The following is a 26,543-nucleotide window of genomic DNA, read 5'->3' on the forward strand; positions in this document are numbered from 1 at the left end:
CAATAAAATATCATAAACACTATTGAAAATAACTATAAACGACTTTAATAATTAGAAATAGATTAAAAATAAATTAAAAAAATTGATTGAAAAATTTTTAAGGAGTATTTGATTTTTTAAAAAAAATTAAAAATATTATTTGAGAAAAAGTAAACGAAGATACTTTTGGATGTTTTCTTGAGAAATCACCTATCTTTTTTCTCATTAAAAAGGAATGACTTGATCACACTTTAGTTCTTTCTTATTAATCTTGATTAAACTTCCTTTTTATTCTCATAATCTCTCTTTACATTTTACTTTTATTTGATACAAAATAAAATAAATAAATTTTACTCTTCCCTTCTCTTTCTTTCATCATGTCATCTCATCTCATCTCTGGTAGCCATGTTTTCTGTGCTTTGTCATCCCTTCACGAAGATCCAAAGATGAGCGGCCATGTCGAGGCTTCAAGTTCTTCTTGGTCCTTTCTCATTTCTGTACTCACGATTAATAGCCATACAACAACAAAAACCTTTTCTCTATGTATCTTGTGGGCAATATACATGGATTCTACAAAGAAAAGAAAAACTGGAAAATTCAACTATAAATCATTCTTTTGAGAATCAAAATCAGGAAAACTGTTTCAGTACAATTTCTTCCCACTTTCTTTTTGTTTTTACTTGGTTCTTTGGGATGGAAGATGGTGATCCAAGTAGCGAAAGAGTCCTATTAATAATCTATGTGCACTCGTTGAACTCATTGACCTCTTGCTTCATATCCCTTCAGTATCCTCAGCCTCTTGCATGAAGGGATGAACATCCTGCAGATCGGATATAGAAGAGGTTAGCCCACAAATATATGAACAAGATGGTTCAGGAAACCCAGCAGCCACAGAGCAAAGACTCACTCCCATGGAACATCTCCGACCAACATCCAGTCTCCATCTCTGTCTTCATATGTGATTGCGTTGTCAGACTCACCAGTATGTGCTTCTACACCTCCTGCAATACCATAGCAGTAGTATATTAATTAGGTCATCATGATCTTATTTGTATATCCATCTATATCTTTGTGTCTTCTCACATTGTATACCTAAGGAAAAGCATCTGAACTTGTCATCTAAGGCGTTCCTGAGCTCCTTATAGCCATTGTAGATCCTGAGATCCACTTTCCTCAAGTAAGGAGCTCCATCCATGCTGACCTTCACGTAGATCCCGGAGTTATCTTCCGTCTCCAGCTTCCTTGCCCTAGAGCTGTTCATCCTGTAAGATCTAACAGGCGGCCATCCGACTGCTCTTGCTCTGCATGCCATGCCAAATCCCACAAAACCAATCAAGATTTAGATCCGGCAAGAATCTAAGGATCTCTAAGCTGTGCACGGACTTACTTAGCTGCAGGCGCCGCGGTATCCTCGGATCTGTTCCTTGCAAAAGTGCAGCACTCCTCGTTTGTCCGCTTGTTAACCCTAGAGGAGACCGTCGCTGGCTTCTCCGGCGCATCGGACGTCCCTGGGAGACCGAGCGTCAGCTCGGTTGCCTTGAGGTTGTCAAGATCTTCCATATCTTGACAGTCGATCGAACACTTCCTGTGCGTCTCTTTTCCGGCGAGATCAAGCTTCGTTTATGAGGTGACCACAAGAAGATGGATGAGGAGGAGAAGGAGAAGGCTGTAAGCAATGGTGGTAGTCGATTCATCGAGAGGTTTGCGTTAAATACAACTCATCAGCGAATAGAGAGAGCAGGAGGGAGGGGACAAGGGGCCGAGGTAGTGTCTCTCTCAAGGCAACCGACAACAAGGCAGGTAGGGAAGATGGGGAGCACAGCCGAGCAAAGTGCCGGGGCAGCCCCCGGCAACGGGAGGAAGTGGGCCACGGTCCGGCGGTGGGGGTTGCCGCCCATGTGGGCGAGCACGGGGCAGTGGGCCATGTGATGCCCCAAGGCAACGCCGGACTTTAGGGACAAGCCCTGCAGCTTTTGATGCGGTGGAGACCTACGCCGGCCACATGCCATGTTCATTGTTCCTTGTGTATCCATTGCCGTCTTTATGAGCCCAATCTTTTATTACTTAATTTATAGGCAACTCTTTAAATGGATCCATCTATTTTATACCTCCATTGTAATGGGCCGATTCGACTGTATCTTTTTATGGGCCGGACAATTAATGGGCCTCAGACTTTGATATTTAAGTTGATTATATATATATATATATATACTATAAGCGAGGTTTTTCTTGCCGGTTGCCTCACCTTCGAGGGCTTGGCGAGGCATTCTTGAGAGGGAGGGCCAGAATAAAGAGGGGAGGAGATGAGGCCGGCGGAGTCGAGGTTCCTGCAAGAACTGGTGCTGTACGCAGCGAGTGCCGCGCTGAGCTGCCTCGTCCTCTTCGCGGGGCTGCGCCACCTCGACCCTAACCGCGCCGCCACCAAGAAGGCCCTCGAGCACAAGAAAGAGATCGCCAAGCGCCTCGGCCGCCCCCTCGTCCAGACCAACCAATACGAGGTCATCGCCTTCGCCCCTCTTTTCCCTTTCGCCACCTCTCCTTCATATGATGATAATGATTGTTTCCGACCTTGTCTTGGTTTCTTGCATGTCGTGATCGCTTATAGTCGGTTTTATATGTGAAATTTTTAGATTCTTGAATGTATGCTTAACAGGTATGTCCATACTTAGGGTTTTCGTGAGGGGCTGAATTCGTCAATCTGTTGTAGTCCCTGATCGTTCAACATTGAAATTTATTAAAGAATCATCGTTTAATTGAACCATATTGCAATAGGTTAAATGTCAATGGTCCAATTTTAGTTCCATTTTTAAAATCTTTTTATTGACCTTTTTCTTCTTGAATAGTTTATTTACATTGATAAGTGCTAACAATAAATGCTTGATCTGTTGCTAAGGTGTGATTGGTCCGTGTTCCTTGCCAGTTTGTGGTCCAATGGAGTTTCTTATTTGGTCAATTAATGTTGATTTCACCAGTACTTTTGTAGTTGTTAGTTTTTAATATTTTCTTCTAAGTTTGATCATATACTCATTTTTGACATCTTATTTCTTTAACATGAAGCATTTGTTGCATTGAAAATTTGGGTATGTCTATTCTCGAGTTATGGTGATGGTTATTATGGGTCTTGTGACAACCTTATGCTTTCTGTGTGAAGGTGTAAATTGTAATTGATTTAATTTTGACTAATCAAGTTGGACTGCCAGATGGATTTATCACACATCCTACATATGACCACTTCCTTCTGGGCATGGACTAAAATTTTCCTTATATAGTATGGTCTGCCATGAAATATACATACACTTTCTTCATCTTTCTGCACCTTTTCATTTACTATCATTAGTGTGAAGCTCCATTTTTTTGTGTATATCAACTTTGTTGCATTTGGTGTGTTACAACGGGTTGTGTTTTTCTCGTTTCTGGTGAATACGAGCCTTGTTAAATAATATCCTTTGGCTGGATCATTGTGGACCTGGCATGGATACTGGTCTGTATGGACCAAAAATTATAGAACTTAGGTTTATTGTTCAGAACCTTTATTGTTGGGAGTTCGTTTTACTTTCCTTCATGTCTTTCTTGATTGCAAAGTCATTGCACAGGTATTAGAATGAGTGTCTATTGTGGTGCAAGTTTGAGCACATGGCCGTTTAGAGTATTTGTATTTTGTAAGTGCTTGGGATATCTTGAACATTCAAATGTGGACCTTGTTAAGAATTGAGAAGTGAATTGCCATCTGGCATCAGACTAAGCACTTAGAGATTGAACTTCCACTTTAATCTTTTACATAATAAATGAACACCTTGCCAGCTTTGTTTTTCTCTTCCCTGATGTTTCCATAGTTTTTTTCTATTGTAATATTTAATTATAAACTTGAGTCAGTTCACAATAAAGGATATCAATCTTGATATACATCATAAAGTATGAACTGTCATTGCATCATGCAGATATCAGGCCTGTTAATTCTACATGGTTGTGCTCCAGCATCATTACACTATAAGAAGTGCCATGTTGCAGAATAATATCTAATATGGTAGAAGCCAAGTTTGGGGACTTAAACCACACACACACATACATGTAATGACATCCTCTAAGATTTACATGTTACTTTTAATTTTTATAAAAAATCATTTTTTGGAAACAAATTAACATTATTTTTAATGACACAAGTTGATTAGAACAAAATCATAGTTAAATCAGCAATGCAGTAATGATAAATTATATAAATGATTTTGCAGGATGTGATAGCTTGCGATGTTATAAATCCTGATCACATTGATGTTGAATTTGAGTCTATTGGGGGTTTAGAACATGTGAAGCAAGCTCTATTTGAATTGGTCATTCTTCCACTAAGCAGACCTGAGTTATTTTCCCATGGAAAACTTCTTAGTCCACAAAAGGGAGTTTTATTGTATGGTCCACCAGGAACAGGAAAGACAATGCTGGCAAAGGCCTTAGCAAAAGAGTCTGGGGCAGTTTTTATTAATGTGAGGATCTCAAATCTGATGAGCAAATGGTTTGGGGATGCTTAAAAACTTGGTAAGTCTAGATTTTATGGCTTGTAATGCAGGACTTAATTTTGCTCTTTTGATGAATGTCTTCATTTCTGATTATCATTAAAGCAGTTTCTGTTTCCCGTAAAAATGTTTTTAATTACCTTTTTGCCAGGTGTTAATCTTTAACTTTATTGACATATTGATGAATTAATACAAAGATGTTTAAGGTTACTGACTTCATTTGAACCCTTCAGCATAGTTTTCCTTGTAATACTATTTTCTTCATTAGAAAGATGTGAAGAAGAACTGTCCTTTTCGTTGTTTGTTTGTTGTTTTTATTAAGATAAGATAACTATTAAGTGATTAGTAGCTTCAAATAACATTTGATGTTTTTGCTATAATTACCTTGGTTTACAGTTGCATTAAATTCCACAAACTTGAGTATTTGTTGTTACATGTCATTTTCCAACTCTACATAAACTACGAGGTTGTTTATTTGATTATGACCTAAGCTTTTCTGCTGTGATTGTGTTCTCATAAAAAGCATTTTTGAGATTTCTATTGAATATTAGGAGTTGAGTTTCCTGAATGACAACAACAATTATGTAAAGTGGTTGCAAGTGGCATAATGATGGAAAAGGTAGGGCTCTAGATTGATTTATATGGACTAGAAAGACAGATAGATCAAATCTGAAATAGATTCGGTAAGGTCACTGTCAATGAAGCTTTCATGGTCTTGTATTAAAGGTGAATGTCTTGGAAAGTCCTGCTGAGAACTTGACGTACATGCAGCATCTATCCCATGACTGTTGATTAAATCCATAATGAATGCTAAAGAGCTGTCTCGTCCATTCTATCCTTTAAAGTCAGGTTTTGCTGGTTGTAATATTGTCATGTTCTATCAATTGTTATGTTTTGTTACTTGATCTTACATGGTAGGAGTTATTGTTAATATAAAAACATTAATATGTATAGTAGTGTTGCATATTCATTTATTTAAAAAATGATCTAACCAATTTAACTTTCCTACCTGGGTTATTTCTTTCTATCAGTCTTAAATTAATGCACTGATTTTTTGACACTGGTTTTCTGGGAGGTTAAATAGGGAGCACTTTAGTTAGTGCATAAACAATGTTATGTGGAGTTTGTAAATGAGTGTCCTTGCTCCTATTTGTCTGTTCCGAAAGAATGGGTTAGTAGTAAATCAATTGCATAGAAATGGTGTTGGCTGACGGGGAAAGAAATTGTTTGAAAATACTAGCTGGAGGCTTCAGACTACTGGTTTATTCTCTTTTGTTCTCTGGTAGTATTCTCGTTTTGTCTCTCCTTGATCTCATTCTCTCTAATGTTCTTAGTGGTATGAAGATCAGTCCAAGATTACTGTGAAAACAGCTGTATTAGCATATGGCAAAGTTCCATATGTTCAGAAATATTATTGTTCTGAAATCCCATATGCTTTGGCCATCAAAAATTTATCTGATAAAAAACAAGGTAGGTTGCAGGAATATTATGTGAGAGTAAAATTACATCATTCATATACACAGTGTTGCTAAAAATATTTAATGCAAATTATATTTATTATTTAACATGAAATTATTCATTTTATTCTGTTTTTGCAGATAAAACTTAAAAGTTTGTAAATATTCATAGGAAGAAAATATCCTAGGGTTCTTCTACTCTGGAATTAGGATTGCTTGCCTTCTGTGTTATGCTCAGATTGGGTATTAGTTGCATTATATCATGACTCAAATGTCTACTGTAGATAGGCATTGCATATATAAATTTATTTTTCTTTACTTTTTTGGAATACTTTGCTTATATTTTCAATGGATTTGTTGCAGTGGCTGCTGTCTTTACCCTAGCATATAAGCTACAACCTGCTATTATTTTCATTGATGAAGTGGACAGTTTTTTGGGTCAGCGCCGTAATACAGATCATGAAGCCATGACTAACATGAAAACTGAGTTTATGTCTTTGTGGGATGGTTTCACAACAGACCGTGAGTATTTGGAACATTCTCATCTCTGCTTCTATTTTCTTGATTAATCTGTCATTATTGCTCTTTTAACCAGCAATGTCTTATTTCCTTGAGATATGACTAATGCTCTTCATCAGCAATATTATTGCTGTTTTAATTTTACTTACTAATTGTTATCGAACTCATTGGGGAAGGAACCCCTAAGCTATCAATGCAAAGCATGCACTTTAGTACATTTGCATGTATCAAAATTATAGATTTTTCTTTGATTTGTAAATTAGTAATTGTAAAGTTTGGTTGGTGATGCGCCTGTAGAGGGCTTTCATCATTTGTCCATATGCACACATGCCAATAAGATGTTAAAGCCCAGATTGATTGATCATCTTAATGAAGTGTTAATTTCAAAGTTCTAATTATCATGAGGTTTAAGCATGAGTGGCTGATATGGGCATGTATGATTCCATGATAAGACATGACCATGAGAAAGAATGTCCTCTATACATTTATTAATTTATTTGCCCGAGCTCCACTGATGTGTTTTTGTTAGTTGCAATTCTTTTATACTAGTTCTATTTGCGTCAATTTTTACAGAGAATGCTCGGGTGATGGTACTTGCTGCTACAAATCGCCCATCAGAGCTAGATGAGGCAATACTCAGGCGCTTCACCCAGACCTTTGAAATTGGTATGCCTGATCGAAGTGAGAGAGCCAAGATACTAAAGGTGATCTTGAAGGGTGAAAATGCAGAAGCAAACATTGATTATGACTACATAGCTAACTTGTGTGAAGGTTTTAGCGGTTCAGATATACTCGAGCTGAGCAAACAAGCAGCCTATTTCCCTGTTAGGGAGCTACTGAATGACGAAAAGAATGGAAAAGCATCCAGTGTGAGTATATTATATCGATATCAATTATGCTAATTATTTTTGTTGCAAAATATAAGGATGACCTACATTCAAAATCATCAATTTACTCAGGTATTTACCATCAATTTTCTATATATCCTTCTCAGAACCATGAGTTGATCAACATGGACAGGTTCTGCAAACTGCAAAATTCCTCAAAACTGTGCCTGACCACTGGATTGGGAATTTTCGAACTAGGGCTTGGTCAGAATTGTGAAATTCTTTTCTGACCACATAACACCTGAGATAAACACGCAATCATCATCTTGCCCTTGTGTATGCAGACATATACTCTGATTACCTGCAACAACAGCCTAACTAACGATTATGTTGATTGGGATGGAAAAAGACAAACCTATGATCATGTTGGGTTGCATTTCTCTCAACATTACTGATTCCATCCGAGTTCCACTTCTGGACATCAATTACTTCAAGCCATTATAATTTTAGTGATGGTTACATCCACATTGTTATTCCATGCTGGTCTCAACCTTTGTGTGTCTTTCATTTCCCATTTAAGGTCTTGAATTTGAACTGATTTGCCCTCAGTACTGGTGCACTAGATGGTCATTTTTGGTGGAAGAGGACTTGCTTGAATAATTCTAAATTTATTTGAAGTTGGCTTCATCTCCAGCTTTTAGAGATCATTGATTTTTCCTATTTGTGTCGAGAGAGGGTATTAGAAGCCGTAAGCTTTCCATTGCAGTGGTGGGTCCCCCTGTGTAGGTAGGGTCAGCTAAAGCTGCTAACTTGTTTTGGATCAATGCCGGTTAACTTTAATATATATATATATATATATATATATATATTCAGCCCGGACTGGACCAGGCTAAAAACCATGGTCATCAAACCCATACCAAGTATTCAATGCCTTATTATAATTCCCTTGTTTCTCAATTTACTGCATGATTTTAGCAAGGTGGGAATTGCAAGTACTGTAAGATGTGTTTCATTCATATGACAACCTTAGCTTCTCCTACCAGGGACCAAGACCATTAAGACAGTCTGACTTGGAGAAAGCACTGGTAACTTGTAGAAAGGTGAAGAAGGCAACTGGTGAAAGCAGATTGGGTTCGCAATCACCTAGGTGGTCTGCACAAACAGAGCCAGATGATGATCAGGTCCATAATGCTATCTTGGAGATTTCAAAGCTCATGTCTCGAATTGTGGGCAACCAATCAGAACCGCAAGACCCATAGGTTATTTTGCATCGAGTTATAAGGTGCTCTATTCTGGCTCTTATCTATTTAGCAACTTTGCATCGAGTTGTCTTTCAGAAAGTCTGCTGCATTCACCATAGATAGAGTTGATTATGTTTTCAAAATTCTGCTGATTTGAAATATTTTTTACCAAATATGAACAAAGTATTTGAGTTCTGATCAGCAGTAGAATGCCAATTGACGACAGTTTAGTGACATGACTTTTTTTTTTAGTAGTTGTGCAGCATGCCATATCACAAGAATTGTACTTCTGGAGGTCTACAAATAACGTGGAGCGAGTACCGTGAGCTACTATCTACAGTTCAATACCGTTCATCTCAATGTTTGTAATCGAGTATTCACTGATATCGAGAGAAGTGCTCACCGCACCAGACGACAAGGCTACTGACACCAGTTTGGAATCGAGATTTTTTCATCCGTTGGTATTTTTGAGGCAGGCATGCATGCATTCATCAAACTCTATTAAGTTGTACTCCATAGTGACAGTATTTTTTTTTTAAATAAATAATTCTTCATGATTGTGTACTCGTGCAGAAATATGGTTGTTTTTGCCTAAACGCTCATGTTTTTCTTTTTAATGTTTGAATTAAACTTCGTCCTTTATGTTAAATGCTGTACCAGATGTTCTTATCAACTTTGTTTTACGATGGTGTCATGTCATCGTTCGTCTACGTTTCAAATCTACTAGTCATATCACCCGATTGCCATGTGACTTTTATGGATAACACGATAATGACACTTTTTAAGTTTGTAACTTCTATATTTCCTTTTAGAATTTAATTTAGAAGAGGATATCAAAACATAAATTACATTTTATGTTAGAGTTGATTTTTGAAAGGTTTAATAGATAAAATTAAGAAGAAACTATGACTTTGTAAATTTAAAAAAAAAATCAGAATTTTTTTGTATGTGCATAAATTTGACAATATGGTCTCACCTAAAATAGGTTTAAAAAATGTGAAACATCACAATTACAACAACAGCTTTCTGGTCATTTTGTTCTGTACGTAATGTACATTTCTCATATCTCACAAAAAAGAATAAAAAGAACAAAAACCAACCTGCAACAGCACTATATTATGATCACAATCATGTATCTGATAGATTAATGAACGAGTAATCATCTTCTTTCTCGTGTTCTACTGCATGCAGCTGCTGTTCAGTTGATCCAGTGAGCAGGTCGGCAGAAGCTACAGCTGAGGTTGGGGTGGCGGTGGCTGCCGACCATTGCACTCCGGCATTGGTACCTTGGGCATCTTGATCTCTCTGAGGAGGCGTTAGCATTATATCGCCAGCAGATGTTTCGCTGTCAGCAGGGACAACAGCGGCTGCTTTGGGGCTTCCTTTGGGGCTTCCTTTCGGACTTCCTTTGGGACTGGTGGTTGGGTTCTTTTTCTTCACGGCTTGGTGCCATTTCATGATAGCCTTGGATGTGTGGTCGTCGAAGATGGACCTCTTCATGTGTGATCCCATCTGAAGCAGTGGAAGAAAACGAAAGAAGATTAGCATAAGCATCAATTTTGTTTGATCATAAATTTACAAACATTGGATATCTTCAAGCTTCAAGCAGATATGCCAAATGATAGATCTCAACAAACAGAAACTTGCATCAAAAACTAGATTCTCCAGTCAAACAATATGCCAAATGAACTGCTTGTTAACCACAGAAACATGGTTTTATGACAGTATTTTAGCCTATGTTTGATGAGTATTTGAAATTTTGATCAAGTATCATGTTCTAATATAAATGATCAGGTGACAGCAAAGTTTGCAGTTTTGGTTCCTGGACCTGTGCCGATCCATGGCCGGACCAGTACGTGTCTAGTTTGTTCCAGTGTACCATGTATTGGTACGCTGGAACATACCCTGAACCATGAGGGGAGGAAGAAGGAAGAGAAAGAAGAGGAAGAAAAAGAAAAAGAAAAAGTAGAAGAAGAAGAGGAAAATGGAAGCAGAAAAGGGTAGTAGAAGAGGAGGAAGAAGGAAGAAAATGTCCTTTAATGATCGAAGAACATTTTACCACTTTTGTATGGGATATGTTATTCTTTAAAAAACCTTCGGTATAGCAATAATAAAAATCTACAACAATGAAGTATCAAAATGAAAGAAGATGAAGAACTTGCCTGAGATACAAGTGCATAAAGAGGAAGCGTAATGTAGCTACACAAAATTTGGACTACGACTCTGCATAAACACCAAGAGGAAACAAATAAGTAGATAACACATGGGAACAACCAGTTAGCCACAATAACTTATTGTAAACTTATAACATGATGTATATCATCTACAAACACTTTATTCAACCCTTTTCGTGAGCATATAAAACTTCCTTTATCTTGTCACCTTGTTAAATGAAATTTCAAAGTAACCCTTGTTATAGTGATTTAAGATATAGGCTTAGGCCAGTACATAAGGATACAGCAACTAACTGTTACTGAGAAAACATATCTGCTTGGTCTGAAGGCTAAATGCCTGAAACGACTGATAACACTATCCCAGCATTTCATTTAACTGACAAGCTGCAGTTGTGACCAAATGTCATTGGTCAAGGCCAATAAGGAGCACATAAATTAGGGCAATGGTCGCATTGATACTGATATTGTACCACACCTAGGTATACCATTGTGATGGCTGATAATATAATGATCCATTATGCCAATTCTTTACATAAGACAAACACAACTTATGTATATGCTTCTGGAATTGACAGTGGAATCGGGTGTAGTCAGATACTGAATAATAGCAGGTATTCAACCTTATCATTACAAGTATTTGACATCAGTGGATAGGAAAGAGAATATAACAGAACTTACCCAAGACAGATTCTAGCAATCATGAGTGTCCTGTTGTCTTGGAAGCAAGAGTCCAATCCAAATTCGTACTATTCAAAGATATAACAATTGTCAGCTTGAAGGAAATAAGTACCATGATCAAGAGACAGTATAAAGAAAAAAAGAAGAGAGAGAGAGAGAGAGAGAGAGAGAGAGAGAGAGAAGGCCTAACCCATATCCATAGAAAATATATTATTTGGAAAGCATTCTGCATGAGACATGAAACAACACTTCAAATACTTTACAGTTTACACAATACTTTTATCTCACCTATAAGTTAGCAATAAACACAAAATGAAAAAGGAAAAGACAGCAGGGAACAAAGGAAGAATATAGTGTCTAAAGTAAAGCCAGAGTCCATGCAACACTAAGGTGGCAACACTACTTCCAGCTCACAACTGGTTTTTTTTTTAATCTTAATAAAGTTCTTTTCATGTATTTGTATTTGAAAATTTTTAATTAACTCTGCAAAATTTTGAAAGATCATATGTATCATGCCAATCTGCATATCTAACAAACAAAAGCCTTGTCAATTTCTGATTGTTGGCATCAAGTTAACTGTAAGTGATGCAGTTTAAGGAAAGATTTGAAATTAATTTTAGATAGGGCAGGACTGCATTCATACACCTAATAATTTGGTGATAACTTTACCTAGAGGACTCCAGATTGTAAACCATCTGATGTGTTGGGAACTAGACTTTTGAAACTTTCCAGTAATTCATAAGTTGAATGAAAAAAATATGAATATGAATGGTAGCATTGGACAAGAGGTCTAAGCTCCAAGCCATCAAGATCCTAATCACCAAGTTCCACACAACAATGAGTAATTATGAATTAATAACTTGTGTTTGACTTTAACAATTTGTAATATTGATTGTCAATTAATTAGGTTGTTTGATAGCTGGGATCATTAATGTATATAAAAGGAGAGGGGACTTTGTGATAGCCCTTAGCTATTAACTATCCAAAGAAAAAATGTTCTCTTTATCATATCACAAATTCTCTTTCACTCCCTTCTCTTGCTTCACATCATCTAAAATCAGAGTTACGCTCTTGAACTATTTTCTTCTTATGCGGAAAGGGGTAAATGCTACGAGCCTATGATGGAAGAATGATACTACATGATAGAGAGGCAAGTGATGAAGAAATTGAAACTCTAGGTACAGGTTATGCAAGTGATATATCCAAAGAATCCCTATTCACTCAAACAAGTTATGGGAAAGTCAATTGTGGATAAGTTCATCCACATGGCACTATTAAAAATTAAGATTGATGTTTTGGAGTTCCATGACCAACTTCAACCCAAAAAGTTTTTTTAATGGCTTAGTGTCATTGAGTTCTTTGGATAAAAGGGAATATCAGAGGATCAAAAAGTAAAATTAAATGCCATGAGACATCAAGGCTATGCTTTAATTTGGTTGGACAAGATGCAAAATATGAAAGGAAAGCCTAAGTTTTCATCTTGGGAGAGGATATAACTTGATCCTACGAGAATTTCGTACCTTTTAATTATGTTCAAACTCTATTATCTAGGGTTTTGAATACCAGTCCGTATCGACGTACCAAGCTTTGCTCGATATGGTACGTACCGATATGTACTATCGGTACGCTAAGGCATACCGATGGTACACCCTAAAACCTTAAAAGTACCTTCACCTACCACGCCGGTACGCCTCGATAACGATCGAAATCCGGGGTGGTTCCGATCGATATGCCTCGGTACCAGTCAAAACACTGGTACTACCTGGTAGAGGATGGTCTGCGTACCAGTATCCTCTCGAACTGGTACATATCATCCGTATCGGGCGGTACACATCGAAATTGAGAACCCTGCTATTATCATAATTCAACAATCCACAACAAGACAAAAAAGGGGTCACTGATCACATCGGCAAATCTAATAAATTGATAGCTTGAAGCAACACTTAGGAAATGGAGGAACCCAAAGACATCAGCACATGTGCGGTTAATTGTTTTAGCTGTGCCAAAGAACATGCAGCACAACATATGTTCCACATAAATTGAAGTTATTTTGAAGGAATTCATAGACATCACTCCAGCAGAACTCCAAGTAGTGTACCTTCTTTAAGGAATATTCAACACCAAATTGACCTAAATAGGAGCAACCTTGACCAACAGAACTCACTATTTGATGGTACAAAAAATATCTAAGGATTTGAATAGACAAATCATAGACCTATTGAACAAGGGATACATACAGGAAAGCTTGAGTCAATATATAGTTCCAGCTCTACTAACTCCAAAGAAAGAGGAATGCTGAATGGGAGAAAACAAAGAAAAATGAGAAGAGAGAATTAGAAGAATGTAAGTTCTTTTGGTTTACCAAATAAAATAGAGGGAGATGGAGAAATGAGAAAGTAATTGCATCAAGAACAAATCCCTATTCAAACAAGAGAACAAAGGCACCAAATATTTAAATTGCTAACTTTTCTTAGATGTAGGTATCATATTTCATCACAGGTCTTAATATCAGTTTAATTTTTCCAGCTTTCTTATTTTGTTGATTAGAAAATAATGGCACAATTAAAAATTTTAAGGGTCCATGACTTTAGAAGGTGAAGACAATGAGGGTAAATGTGGCAGGACCAAGTTGATCTTTTGGAAAGATAGGAAATCTAGAAATTGATATAAAGAGAGGATTTGTGAATCCAAACGGTTATGTCTATATATATATATATATATATATATATATATATATATATATATATTACTGAAGATCTTAAATAATACCTTAAATGTAAGAACAAATAACTTGAATATTGCCATGAACAAAATCATATTGATGGTCAACCAAGCAGTAGATTGTTTTTTTTTTAATTCTAATGATCACAACACAGAGGCAAAGTAGAAACATACCTGAAATAATGTAAAATGAATGAGAAACAAAATGAATTGGGGACGACCAAACCAAAAATGATGATCACTGAGCTGTACAAGAGGCATTCCCTGGATAACTGCATGTCTTTCTTTGATTTCAAGAGCCATTCGAGTGATGATAGCCTGCAACTTAGTCCCAACAGACAAGATTGTCTGCAGAAATGGTTGTATCATTGGTTGAATGCAGAAAATAACCAATAAAATACCCATACTATGCTGCTTACAATAAGAGGAATGACAGATATCCAGAATAATGTAAGCCATCCTGGAAGGAAATCAATATAGTGCAAATTATTGATATTTAACTGCTTGTCCAAAGATGGAATAAAAAATAAATGTATGATTTCATAGATGTACTGCAATGACACACCTTTCACATTAAGAAGCAAGAAGAGCACTGCAGAAGCCCATAACAGAGGACTGGTCAGCCATAAAAGGAAGCAAGTCAAAAGTTGCAGACTTGAAAAAACTAATTTTGGAATTAAAAGGGGAGCATTCCAGTGCAATTCAAGAATCAAGCATATTGTTCTCCACATTATGTAACACAAGATAAAGAATATATGCTTCAACAAATTATTTCAGTTTCTTCAACATCTTCACTGACAACTTTAGAAACTATGGCCCAAATTTGTACTACTTACTGTAACAACGATCTCTTGTCAAGTTTGTTACCATAGATGGCTTTTGTTTTAGACACTACTCACTCTGGTTGTCTCTTCCTCTCTTCTCTCTCTCTATTTTGCCATTCTTCTGTTCTACCCCAACCCAAGTAGACAAGGGGGTGTGTACCGAATCGTGTTGGTACCATAGGAGTCCACCTAAGGACTGGTAGTGATATCGGGTCAAACATTGAAACGTTGGTTGCTTCCTAGCTGAATGTGCTTAAATCACATAGATCCCCACCTTCCCAAACTTTCCTCAGTTAGCATGTCAACAACTTGAGGGTTGGCAATAGATGTACATTTTCTAATAAAAATTGGTCAAATCTAGAAGGAGATTTTCAATTTTTTATTGCACACCATGACTCTAGTTAACAAGCCAAATTGATCACAACCCTCACATGCTATGGACCAAATCAAGTAGCAACACCTTAGTGCAACCATATAACAACACAAACATAATATGAGCTGTCATAGTTCACTTTGGTATCCTGAATTGATGGGTAAAAGAAAAGTTATCAACTATCAAGGGACAAGGATTATCCTGTCATGTTAGATAACACACTGTGCATGGCAGCATATTACGAAAAATTAGCCTATAATACAATGGAACATTTGGCATGAGTTGACACACCAATCTAATACAATATTTTTAAGACATGTAGCGATCAATACAATCCTTCTTTACCTTTTATTCTTGGTTTTCAATCAAGCTTGGTATAATGAATGTAACATATTCTTAATCCCTGTAGGCACTCCTTTTCCTACATTTACTCCATCTAAGTCTGGTGCTTCGAAAATCAGTCCATGAACAATGGCATATCTTGGCTGCTTTTTCCCATATTTTGGAGAAAAGATTTCTGGTAAATGTTATATATTCGGAAGACAAGAATAGATGAATATTTTATATTGTTAGCTCTATCATTATTAAATACCAACCCCTAGCTGGTAGCAGCAAAATAGCAATACACAAAATGAATTAGTTTACATGATTTGATAACAAGCATATGACATAGAAATTTGAAGATTTATTATCAAACCTGATTCCCACAACAACCTTGAAGTCATCCTCCAGTGACCTTTTAATGTATTTTTGGAAGTCAAATTTACTACCAGGAGCTAGATGAACCTGTAGTGAGTGATATTAAAACTAAAGCAAACAACAATTCCATTTGAAACATTGTGAACTCTCCATTAGAAAACTCACAGTGATGAAACCCTGACGCATGGCCAAGTAATCAGCCTTTCGAACAGAAATGAAAAATTGACGAAAAAAGCTAACCTGCATAAGTAAGATACTACAAGACCATCATCTTCATAACATAACCTTTACCATAACAAAAAGATGATGTTTTCGTTAAAAAACAGGCAAGTATAAAACTTAAGATTTTGCTAATCCACTGCATCTAATGTAATTTTGGGATCTTAAATGAAATATGCAATCCTGAGATGAAACTTAGATTAATAAATCACAAAACAATTGTTAGAAACGAAGCCCACTACACTATTTTTGGATGCAATTACACTTACGGGCGTTATCTATCAAATCAGAAAGCAAATGAAAGGTAAAAATAAACAATATTCAGCTGAAGAATCTTCTTACAATGTAAAATGAGACTGGGATTCTATTCCAGAAACTTGTATGCTGTCTCACAAAAGATGTCTCATGTGAAAATCTAAACCTTGAGGGATCTGCACCATTTGAATGCAAGCAAAACTTTTAGTTAAAATTTGAAAACAGCAAAGACGTAAACGATCAGGATATTACAATTGCCAAGTTGGAGAGAGTATGAACCAAGGATATCGGTTTCAGTAACCTATCATACACTAGGCAATAACTAAATCTACTCCATTCGGAATCATTAAATAACATAATACAAAAATAAAACAAATAATATTGAACCAGTATCTAGCTATGTGCTTCAATACTGGAACATGGTTAGACCAGTAAATATCAATCATACCAACCAGTATTATCAAGATATAAAACCTTCACAAGAACTATGTCCTGTCAGATCTGTCAAAGATTTTGTTCCACCTAGTAACCTAACTTGACAGATGAGTGAAACTGTCTAGTGATCAGTGATAGGTTCGATTATTATGTGCTTATATCAACTTGGATGGAGCAAACTGTGGGCATCACCAATAAGTAATAACAATGGGGCAAACAATGTCCAAAGGAATCTGCTTTCATGATGAACATAGTAATATTTCCAATGTTAATTTTACCTAAACTAATATTTCTTTAAGTATGAATAAGCATATTAAAAATTATGTCCCAGCCCCAGCTGGGCAGAATTCAGTGATCACTCATTTTTAATAGAATATAGTTGTTGAATTTAGCACTAGACATAAGAAAGAAGCAACAAAATACTTGGTTTGGCAATATACAATCTATTAGATACCATAATGTCACTTTATAATCAGGAAAACATTTAAGGTTGGGCCTTGGCACAATGGTAAGGCATTAGCAGGCAGAGATATTCGGTGACTAACGAGTGTAATGATTTTCATATAAAAGTTCTACCACAAACACCATGAAGTATAAATTGCAAACATGATTACCATTTGAGAATTCATAATCTGGAGAGGAGGTCTCTATTTCCCACTCCTTCCAAGTGCTAATCTGCATGATAACAGTTGTTTAACAAAAAATAATAATTCATTATAACTTTTCAAACTAATTTGCTATTTGAAGCTATCCAATACAAGAATTGGTAAATTTTCAAGTAACTGTTTACCTTTTCTCTTCCCAAAGCCATCGTAAGACCACTAATCGTGACATGAAAGATAGCCAGGAAAAATATGAAAATGTGCAACTGATGGAGACCATGCAGCGAAATAAGTGGTACCTTCCCCTATAAATATAAAAAACAGTAGCAGATTCCAATTTTAAATCTAACTGTATTTAAAAAGAGAAAACAATTAAAGAAAGATCCAATTTAAAAGATGTTAGAATCAAATCTAAATAACTGAACCACAAAGATTAATCAAGATCATTGCTTGGAGCAAACTAAAAAATTTTGATTTAATATCATGATTCAAAAACTTTCTAGTGGGTAGGTTGACAACAACAATGAAGTCAAGTGCAGTCATATCCTGTTAAAGGTACCAAATGGTGTGATATTGTATCATTTTACATTATTCTACAATATCCATACATCAACCCCCAAGAACCTTATGGGAAGACTTCTGGTCTGACAGTACCCCTTTTAATAGATTTCCTACTCTTATCAGTGTAAGTGAAATGAGGAATCACAGCATGGTGTTTAACTTAACCATGAACAATTAATAGAATTATCTTAAGTTAATTACTCTATTCCATCCCTCCATGTTCAAGAAAATTCAGAGTATTCATCTTTCTCTCAAGTTCCCTATGATGACAAGTGGGACTTGGCACTTTGCCCTTCTAGATCTATTTTTGTTAGCAATGCTTATTGTTACTTCAGTAGGAACGATGATGTTGATAAAAAAGAATTGGCCAGGTTAAAAGACAATTTGGCAACTCAAAGCTGCTCCTAAAATTAAGGTTTTCCTTAAGAAGTGTTGCTAGAATAGACTCCCTACTTTTAGGTAGATGTCTAATATTCTCCGAGGGTGGGTAAAACTTATTTTGTTATTTGTATATTGATTCTCCTAAACATATCTTTTATAAATTCTCCTTGGCTATGTCCTTCACGAATCTTCTTCAACAGATATGTGGTGCTTCATTAGAGGAAGGGAAATATTTAGCCAAATGTTCTTCTAATTGGATTCAACATCTTATTGTTACCTCCCTATGGTACTTGTGGATTATTAGGAATGATGCCAAATTCCACAACTATCAAACTAATCCTTTATCATTCATCTGTAAAGTGATAGCCTGTATTAATTACTATTTCAATATAGTTCAAAATACTCAGGGGATTCTAGAAAAGCAAGGAGACACTCGAGTGGTCAATGATGTGAGTGTTATGTTGTAGAAACAGATGACTCAATTATCTCCCCTGATATTCCTGTGGGTAAAGGATTTGTGCTGAAATAGGCTTGTGGCAAGGTACTTGGTCTTGGATGTGGAAGCCATAAAACTAGCAATCCTAGGATGGCCCTCGCATTGCTGGATGGATCAAGGAACTCAATTTCAGATACCGGATCCAGACCGGTATGAGTCCGACATATTGACACATGGTATGCCAAAGGCGAAAGCAACTGGAGGAAGAAGAAGGGAGAAGAAGGAGAAGAAGAAGAAGAAGGAAGAAAGGAGGAGAGAAGACAAAGGAGGAAGAGGAGATATACCATTCTGGCAGTGACTGATGGACGGTGGGCAGTGAGTGCATCTCCCAATGCTGCCGCAAGATGCATGAATACATGGGACCTAGAGCTAAAAGAAAATGTAAACCAAAGTGGACCACCGGAAAAGGGATGGTCTGCAAACTGGTTCACACTCAGACTGATAGATACCGGTCATCATGGACTGAACTAGGCAAAATATTAATCCTTGAAATGGATTGAGAAAGGCTGAATATCTTTACCTATCTAACTCATGGATAAAGTCCGACTCAGAGGAGGTCAACAATTTTGTTAAGGTAATGACTGTGGTTCCTTGGTTTCTTATAATATTTTTGCTGACATTCATTTTATACAGGATAGATAGACAATTGTACAGTTTTGTCATATACCAAGGGAGCCTAATCATGTTGTCCATAGGTCTCCTAGCTTTTGGAGATCCCAATGCATTCCATTTTTATGGTATGCAGTTGATCATTTAGTTGCAGAGCGCATACTGAATCAGATAATGTGTTTGATCTTATTATAAAAAGGAACTCCCAGGATATCCAGCTTTGATGTTGCAACAGACTTTCACATTGAAATGGTAGTGCCTCTGAGACGAAAAATTAAATACTCATATAATATAACTTCTATATTACTAGTGCTATTTCTTCCAATGACAGCTTTTATGATGCAACTAACTTTAAGTGAAATGGCAGAGCCTTTGAGACCATATATTAAATGTTCATATAATGTAGCTTCTATTTTACCAATTTTATTTCGCCCTTTCCAAAAATAGCATTTTATATTATGTGGACCAAGTAAACTAATTTCCCAGAATTCATAGAAAACAAAATCATCACATTTGTGCGACTCCAAATTCATTGCAGAAAGCAAGCATGCAGTTTTATAGGCACAAACTGTGCATATGCACTTACTTCAGGACAGTGAGGTGATGATGAAGCTTCCACTAACATTCGATGCTTTGAACCAAATCCCTCAAGTGAGCTCCATAAAAGTCTCCTACGATGGCCTTCACCCTCAATGGTTTCCTCTTTTCCCTCCTTGAGACATGGCAACATGGTATCCGCAGCTTCCTCAGGTATGCAGATTTGGATAATGTAATTCTGACCAAATGTCAGCAATAAGGATATGAATCCAAGAATCATCAACTCTGCAAAAATCACCAAAAGAGTTGACAAAGGTAACTTAAGCAACAAATCTAGTGAAAGCATTTCAATCACAAAACAACTTTTCATATTTTATTTTGACCAAGTCAAACACAAGGACAAGTAGACCCAAAGACAAGAATCTTTAGACTGGGTTTTTTCTTGAATAAGTTTTAGTGAGTAGTAGGTGAAGTGATAAATGGATTAGATGGGTTCTGAATGTAATCACTTCATAACAAACCATTTCTCTTTGACTGGAACTAATTATAGTGAAATCAGATGTATAAAAGACTCTGAATGGGAAACAATTTGTATCCTTCTCTCTTTTTTTTCTTGGTGGCCAATTGACTGAACCAGTTGTTGAAGTTAGTCATTAAGAAGTTTCTTGCATGGTCTCCAAGAAAGTTCATTGGTGAGAGTTTACAAGTCTATATTCTGCAGATGATACCTTGTTTATTTGGCTTTAGCTGGCAAGGACAATATTATTAGGCAAAGGTCATGAAGATTAGATTTCATAAAATTTATCTGATGCTTTTGCGAATAACAAATTACTGTTTTTGAGTCGGTTTGGATTATGAAAGGCAAAGAGAAGCCATTGTCCTTAATTTACTTGTTTTTTTTTTAAAAAGCAATGTTACGTTATAAGAGTGATTGGATGGCAATGATCAGGTGTGGTAGAGATATGAAGAGTATATAAAAAACTCGTCTATCGGTGCTATGCTGAATTTAAAAAATTCCATTCTCTCTGAAATTCCGACTTATTTTTGCTTTCCACACCTCCTCCTTGGGCAATAAGTAGAAGGATTGAGCCTCTGAAAGGGCAATGATATGAACAGTAGAGGTATTCAATGCTAAATCGAAGACAGGTTTGCGAGAAGAAGAAATTCAGGACCTTGGCAATAATCAACTTTGACAGATTTTAGATGGTCCTTAATGGATAACTGATGGTAATAAGCACTACAGAGTGAGAATAAAATCTTAGCTGATTCAGTGCCAAGGAGATATTCTAGAAGACAAGAACCAGTTTCTGCAAAGTAGTACCCCTTTTGGACAGTCGTTTCAATAACATCTTGTATTTTCCTACTTCGGTTTCATAAGGTATAAGGCAATGGAAAATCTACATAATTGTAGTCATCATTTAAATCAGTGAGTGTGCTCTGTGTCATTTGTTCTTAAACTCTATGAGGTAGCCTGGGGGAAGAATCACTGTTTGTAATACTGGATCTGTTACCCATTGCTGGTCAGACCAGTATATCATGCCAGTATGGACTACACCATTGTGTGCCAACAGTAGAAGTACAAAAAAAAGGTAGAAAATTGAAAAGAAAGGAAAGGAATGATTCAAAAAACCCTCTTGTTCATTTTTGGTTGTGGTGTCACTATGAGTCAAGCTTGAGATAAAAAAACTAGTAAAGGCTTATTCATAAGTCCCATTAGTTCAATGTTTAATCAGTTTAGGGACTTTCACCAACGTCACAAAACTGTTGAAATTTATCAAATATAAACCAAATTCCACTGAAAACTTGATAGTCTATGTATTAGTCTGTATTCAAACCAGGATGTACCACCCATACAACAGTCTGGACCTGAACCAGCATGTACTGCCTACTACAGATAATATACCAAGAAAAGGGATCCTTGGGTAGGGATAAAAGAACTCCTTTTTGTGATGAATGGGAAGGTAGCTCATAGAATATTAAGTTCACATAAAGAAACCTGACAAAGCTACAACAGAAGGATTGAAATGAGCTTATCTGATTCAGGATGTCAACATGAATAATAGAACCACAAAACGGAAGATGTATATGGAGATAAGATTCTTCCATTGCATAATATACATTCCAAAACTATGGATGATGAGGAACAAGCAGCGCAGATCAAAATTGGTCAAAAATTTCCAGTTGGAAAGTTTTTTTTTCTTTTTGTTATTTAGCAGCAAATAACAAAAACTGACTAGACTAGAGATACTTCATTCAAGGAATTCATTGTAGAGAAAATGAATGGGGATGCACTGCATGGCATTGGTATTAACAAATATAATTTATCCATTTGTTGTATTTTGTTGAGGAAACTACAGAAGTAGATCAGAAATTACATCCAATTTAGAGGAGGGCCTTGTCGAATTTTTATGATAGTTTGGAACAGAAGAAATACATAGCAGACTGTTGTTGGTCTAGATTTTGGTTGGTCGAGATATGCTGTTGTCGGCACTAGCGTACTGCAAACAAACTAAAGAGAAAAAAATTATGGGACTTTCAACAATAATTCTAGGTTTATTGTGTATGTTTTTCAGTACCCAATTTATTTCAACTTAAGTTCCAGTTAGCTGTCATTTGACAGAAAAGACCATTAAATATTCTGAATTTAACAGTTGGAAAGTGTCTATTAGATCTTCCAGTTGTAAAAGGTGATTGTTTATTCTTGTAGTTGTTCATTTATTTTGTTTATTTGACATGGGTTACAATTACATTTCAGCTTTTATTGTGGGGTTTTGGCTTCACTGGTGAGTACATGTTTGTGAACTTTAGAACGGGAGCTTTTGAATTATATTTGAATAATGTAAATAGAATTCAGAATTCCTTCGACTCAATTCCTCAAAAAAAATAGTGTCACATCGGTTAAAATTATAGTCATGATCAAGACAAAATAAGGTTTAGTTACAAACGTAGTGCTTAGGTTCGTCTAATCAGGAAGAGTATAAAACTTCATTTCTTACCATCCTTAATCTTCTCAAGAGCTTCAAACATAGCCTTCTTGCGCCTCTCTGTAAACCACTGCCAACCAAGATAATGTTAAAAGCAAACCAAGTATTCACAAATCAGGCAGTAAGCCGAAGAAGATTAACTTTCATGGCTGTGTAACTCAAGCTCTTCTTTTCTTTTTAGTGGCAAGAAAAATTCAAGTACTAGCATAAAACGAAGGAAGCACCGGAGGTTTTTCTAAAGAAAGACTATTTTAGTTCTAATACCTTTCGTTTCTACCACCATTATTCATTCCACAAAACAATCCTTCATATAGCAAAATCGAGAAAGAAAAAATAGAAAACAAATTGAAACAAAACAGGGAGACCAAGCAGAACAGAGGACCCAATTTTCATGAAGAGAATCATATATCATTATTGGCAACAATTAAGAATACAAAAGCACCTAAATAAAGAGAACATGAACATGAGTCGAGCTTCCAAGATGAACCGAAACCAAAATCTTGAAATGGCTTTATATAGGGAAAGAACAGAACAAGGGAAACAGACACCCCCCAATATTTTTTTGAAGAACTCACTTTAGACAGGATAATAACATGAATCGTGCAATGCATCAAGGTTGATTAATAACAACATCTTCGTTCAAACCATTCTCTCGAGCGGTAAAAGAGAGCTAAACTTTTATTATTTTTAAGGTAAAGAAAGAAAAAGAAAAGAGAGGACCACATGAAAAGGAAATGTGACGAAATCGATGGGGTCACCTGTCCGAGGTGGTGCAGGCCCTTCTCCAACAGAATGGAGATCAAGACGATAACGGCGCAGACGGAAGCCACCGCCCATGTGGGCGTCTCGTCGAGCTCTCTCGATTGCCCCTCGCCACCGCCTTCCGCCATTGCCGATTACCCCCAAATTCGATCGAAGCTCGGCTCTTTATTATCCCAAGGAGGTGGGAACAACAAAACCGAAAAAAAGAGAAAGAAAAAGAGAGAGAGAGAGAGAGAGAGAGAGACGGGGAGGGAGAGAGATGAGGAGAGACCAGAAAAAGAGAGAGAGAGGGGGGGGGGACACTATTTTAGAAACATGGAGTAACCAAGTGGTGGGAGCCACAAGATCCAGTGAGAGAGAGAGACAGAGAGAGGTATTTCAAGCAGCTGCGGAACGTGGGTCCCACGGAAGGTGACCGTGTGGGTACGTGAGTCCGGAGTCCGTCCAGAAACTCCATAAAAAGCGTCGTCATTATTGACGTGCAATCGATCCAAATATTTACTTTGGCGATTGAGAATTATGGGACTAATTATATATTATCATTTGTAATTAGTTAATCTTAATATTTTTATTTTTTATATTATTAAAAATTATATTAAAATCTTTTTACTCATGAAAGTAAAATATATAATCTTTTTTTTTCATATTATCGATTCTATTGATGAAAATACTACACGTGTTTAGTGATAAACTCTACATTATTTTTATCAATAAAATTAATAATTTATAAAAATATATGAATCATAATATAATTTATAAAAATATATTATCATTTGTAATTAGTTAATCTTAATATTTTTTTAATTTTTTTATATTATTAAAAAATATATTAAAATCTTTTTACTCATGAAAGTAAAATATATAATCTTTTTTTTTCATATTATCGATTCTATCGATGAAAATACTACACGTGTTTAGTGATAAACTCTGTATTATTTTTATCAATAAAATTAATAATTCATAAAAATATATGGATCATAATATAATTTTTAAAAATATAAAAATTAAGATACTAAATATAACTAATTATAAGAATAATATATAATTAACCTAAATTTATTTGGTATGATCGATGATGAAACAAAATAGCAAGAGATTTAAGCCTCTTGCATTTGAACATCTAAAGAGATTTTAAAAATGCTACTAACGTTGTTGTCTTTACAAATGAACTCTTAAGAGGTGATTAATCAGAGGTTTTCATGAGACAGTATAAGTTAATTTTTGTCGAGAAACATTAAATTCAAAATAAGATTATAAGATTCCCTCTTAGAGCCTATGATATAAGATAAAAAAAGGGAGGTCAATATCATCTCTATGTGTGTAGGAACTTTATAACTTGGATATCAGAACTTCCATATTGGTAATGCAATTTCATGAGACTAAGGAAGTAATTCTTCTTTCTTCAAAATCTTAATTAGATTTTAATCATCCCTCTCAACTTCCAAATAGACCCCTTTTCTACTCGTAAAAAAACAGTGAATTACTTATATATTACCTCATGTAATTATCTATCATTAGCATCTCAAACCCTATATTTTTAAAGTTACATTCAGATATTTATATTTATGAAAGTGAAACATTTGATCTAGTTTCTTCTCGTATCGTCGACTCTGCTAACAGAAATATCGTAAGACTCATCACTGAGCACGACTCTGCCTCACTTGATTTATCATTGAGCACGTATGGTATTTTCGTCAACATAAGAAGGAACATGATTAAATATTTCGCTTTGGTAAGTATAAATAGAGATCCTAATTTAATTTTTGAAAGTATAAAAACTGATATATTAATTATATTTAATTTAAAAAATATAATTAACTCAAAAATAATCCTTTTTATGGTCAATGCTTCAGTTTTGCATCCGGTCCAAGTTTCACTTGTAATCTCTTAGTAGAAATCCCATGACACCCTTAATGTAAAGCACCTTCGAACCAATATTGACTAATATGAAAATGAGATTAATATATATATATATTTGTCATTTCATATTTGTTTTGTTGGCTGTACAGATGCGGTGTCCTTGCCCTATGGATTCATCTGTCGGAGCGACGCATGCACTTTAATTTGGCATATCCTCTTAAACTTAGCATTTGCCTTTAGATGGAACTGCAACACCTTGAGAGCATCATCTGCTTGGAGGCAGAAGACATTCCATGACCATGTAAAACAACAGCATTACGACAATGCTATATATCGAAGTATGATGCTGAACAAAGGTGGAACGTATGCGCCATCGTTCATGTGTAGATTGGTTAAAAGTATATCTACCCATCGTTACTGTATGTTCAAGCCATTCAGAGAACTGTTCGATCGAACTGCCTTCCTTGAGATGAACTAAAGAATAAGAACGAGATGTCGAGAAAGGATTCACCCTCCCTGACGCATGAGCGGTGACGGCGACCTGAGAGGAGGAGAAAAGGAATCCGATATCCTAAACGAAAGTGATATATCAGAAGATATTTCTCTGCAAACACCGCAAGGCAAATCAAGCAGGGAATGACATAGCGACGGGAGGCTCACATGAGGGACCAACGAGTGCTTCGTAATACGGCAACATCCGTGAACCTGTCGCTCTCCTTATGGGTCCCTGCAACAAACAGGGTGTGCTACACGGTGGTACCACCGGAGTTGATGAGGATGACGACCTTGTCGTCACCCTCGCGTCCATGGCAGGCAAAGAGCGTTCGGGGACGTGACGAAGG

General features: G+C 36.1%; 2 protein-coding genes and 1 pseudogene across 2 annotated transcripts; 1 reads left to right on the forward strand and 2 right to left on the reverse strand.

Annotated features, from left to right (window-relative positions):
• Window positions 1–500: 500 nt before the first annotated feature.
• Window positions 501–1,679, reverse strand: LOC135634787 (auxin-induced protein 22D-like). Its single transcript, XM_065145383.1, has 4 exons — window positions 1,367–1,679; window positions 1,072–1,280; window positions 887–980; window positions 501–799 (listed from the first exon to the last, which is right to left on the reverse strand). Exons 1-4 carry the CDS (start codon window positions 1,537–1,539, stop codon window positions 736–738), a joined length of 540 nt encoding a protein of 179 aa, XP_065001455.1. The 5' UTR covers window positions 1,540–1,679; the 3' UTR covers window positions 501–735.
• A 529-nt stretch (window positions 1,680–2,208) lies between these two features.
• LOC135636084 (uncharacterized) lies at window positions 2,209–9,095 on the forward strand (annotated as a pseudogene).
• Window positions 9,096–9,503: 408 nt separating this feature from the next.
• Window positions 9,504–24,100, reverse strand: LOC103980666 (MLO-like protein 9). Its single transcript, XM_009397122.3, has 15 exons — window positions 23,838–24,100; window positions 23,092–23,149; window positions 20,145–20,380; window positions 17,700–17,816; window positions 17,524–17,584; window positions 16,562–16,650; window positions 16,166–16,240; window positions 15,999–16,087; window positions 14,670–14,719; window positions 14,524–14,564; window positions 14,279–14,452; window positions 11,574–11,609; window positions 11,384–11,451; window positions 10,694–10,754; window positions 9,504–10,043 (listed from the first exon to the last, which is right to left on the reverse strand). Exons 1-15 carry the CDS (start codon window positions 23,967–23,969, stop codon window positions 9,660–9,662), a joined length of 1,671 nt encoding a protein of 556 aa, XP_009395397.2. The 5' UTR covers window positions 23,970–24,100; the 3' UTR covers window positions 9,504–9,659.
• Window positions 24,101–26,543: the final 2,443 nt, after the last annotated feature.

Source organism: Musa acuminata, chromosome BXJ3-4 (genome assembly GCF_036884655.1).
Source record: "Musa acuminata AAA Group cultivar baxijiao chromosome BXJ3-4, Cavendish_Baxijiao_AAA, whole genome shotgun sequence".
NCBI lineage: Eukaryota > Viridiplantae > Streptophyta > Magnoliopsida > Zingiberales > Musaceae > Musa > Musa acuminata.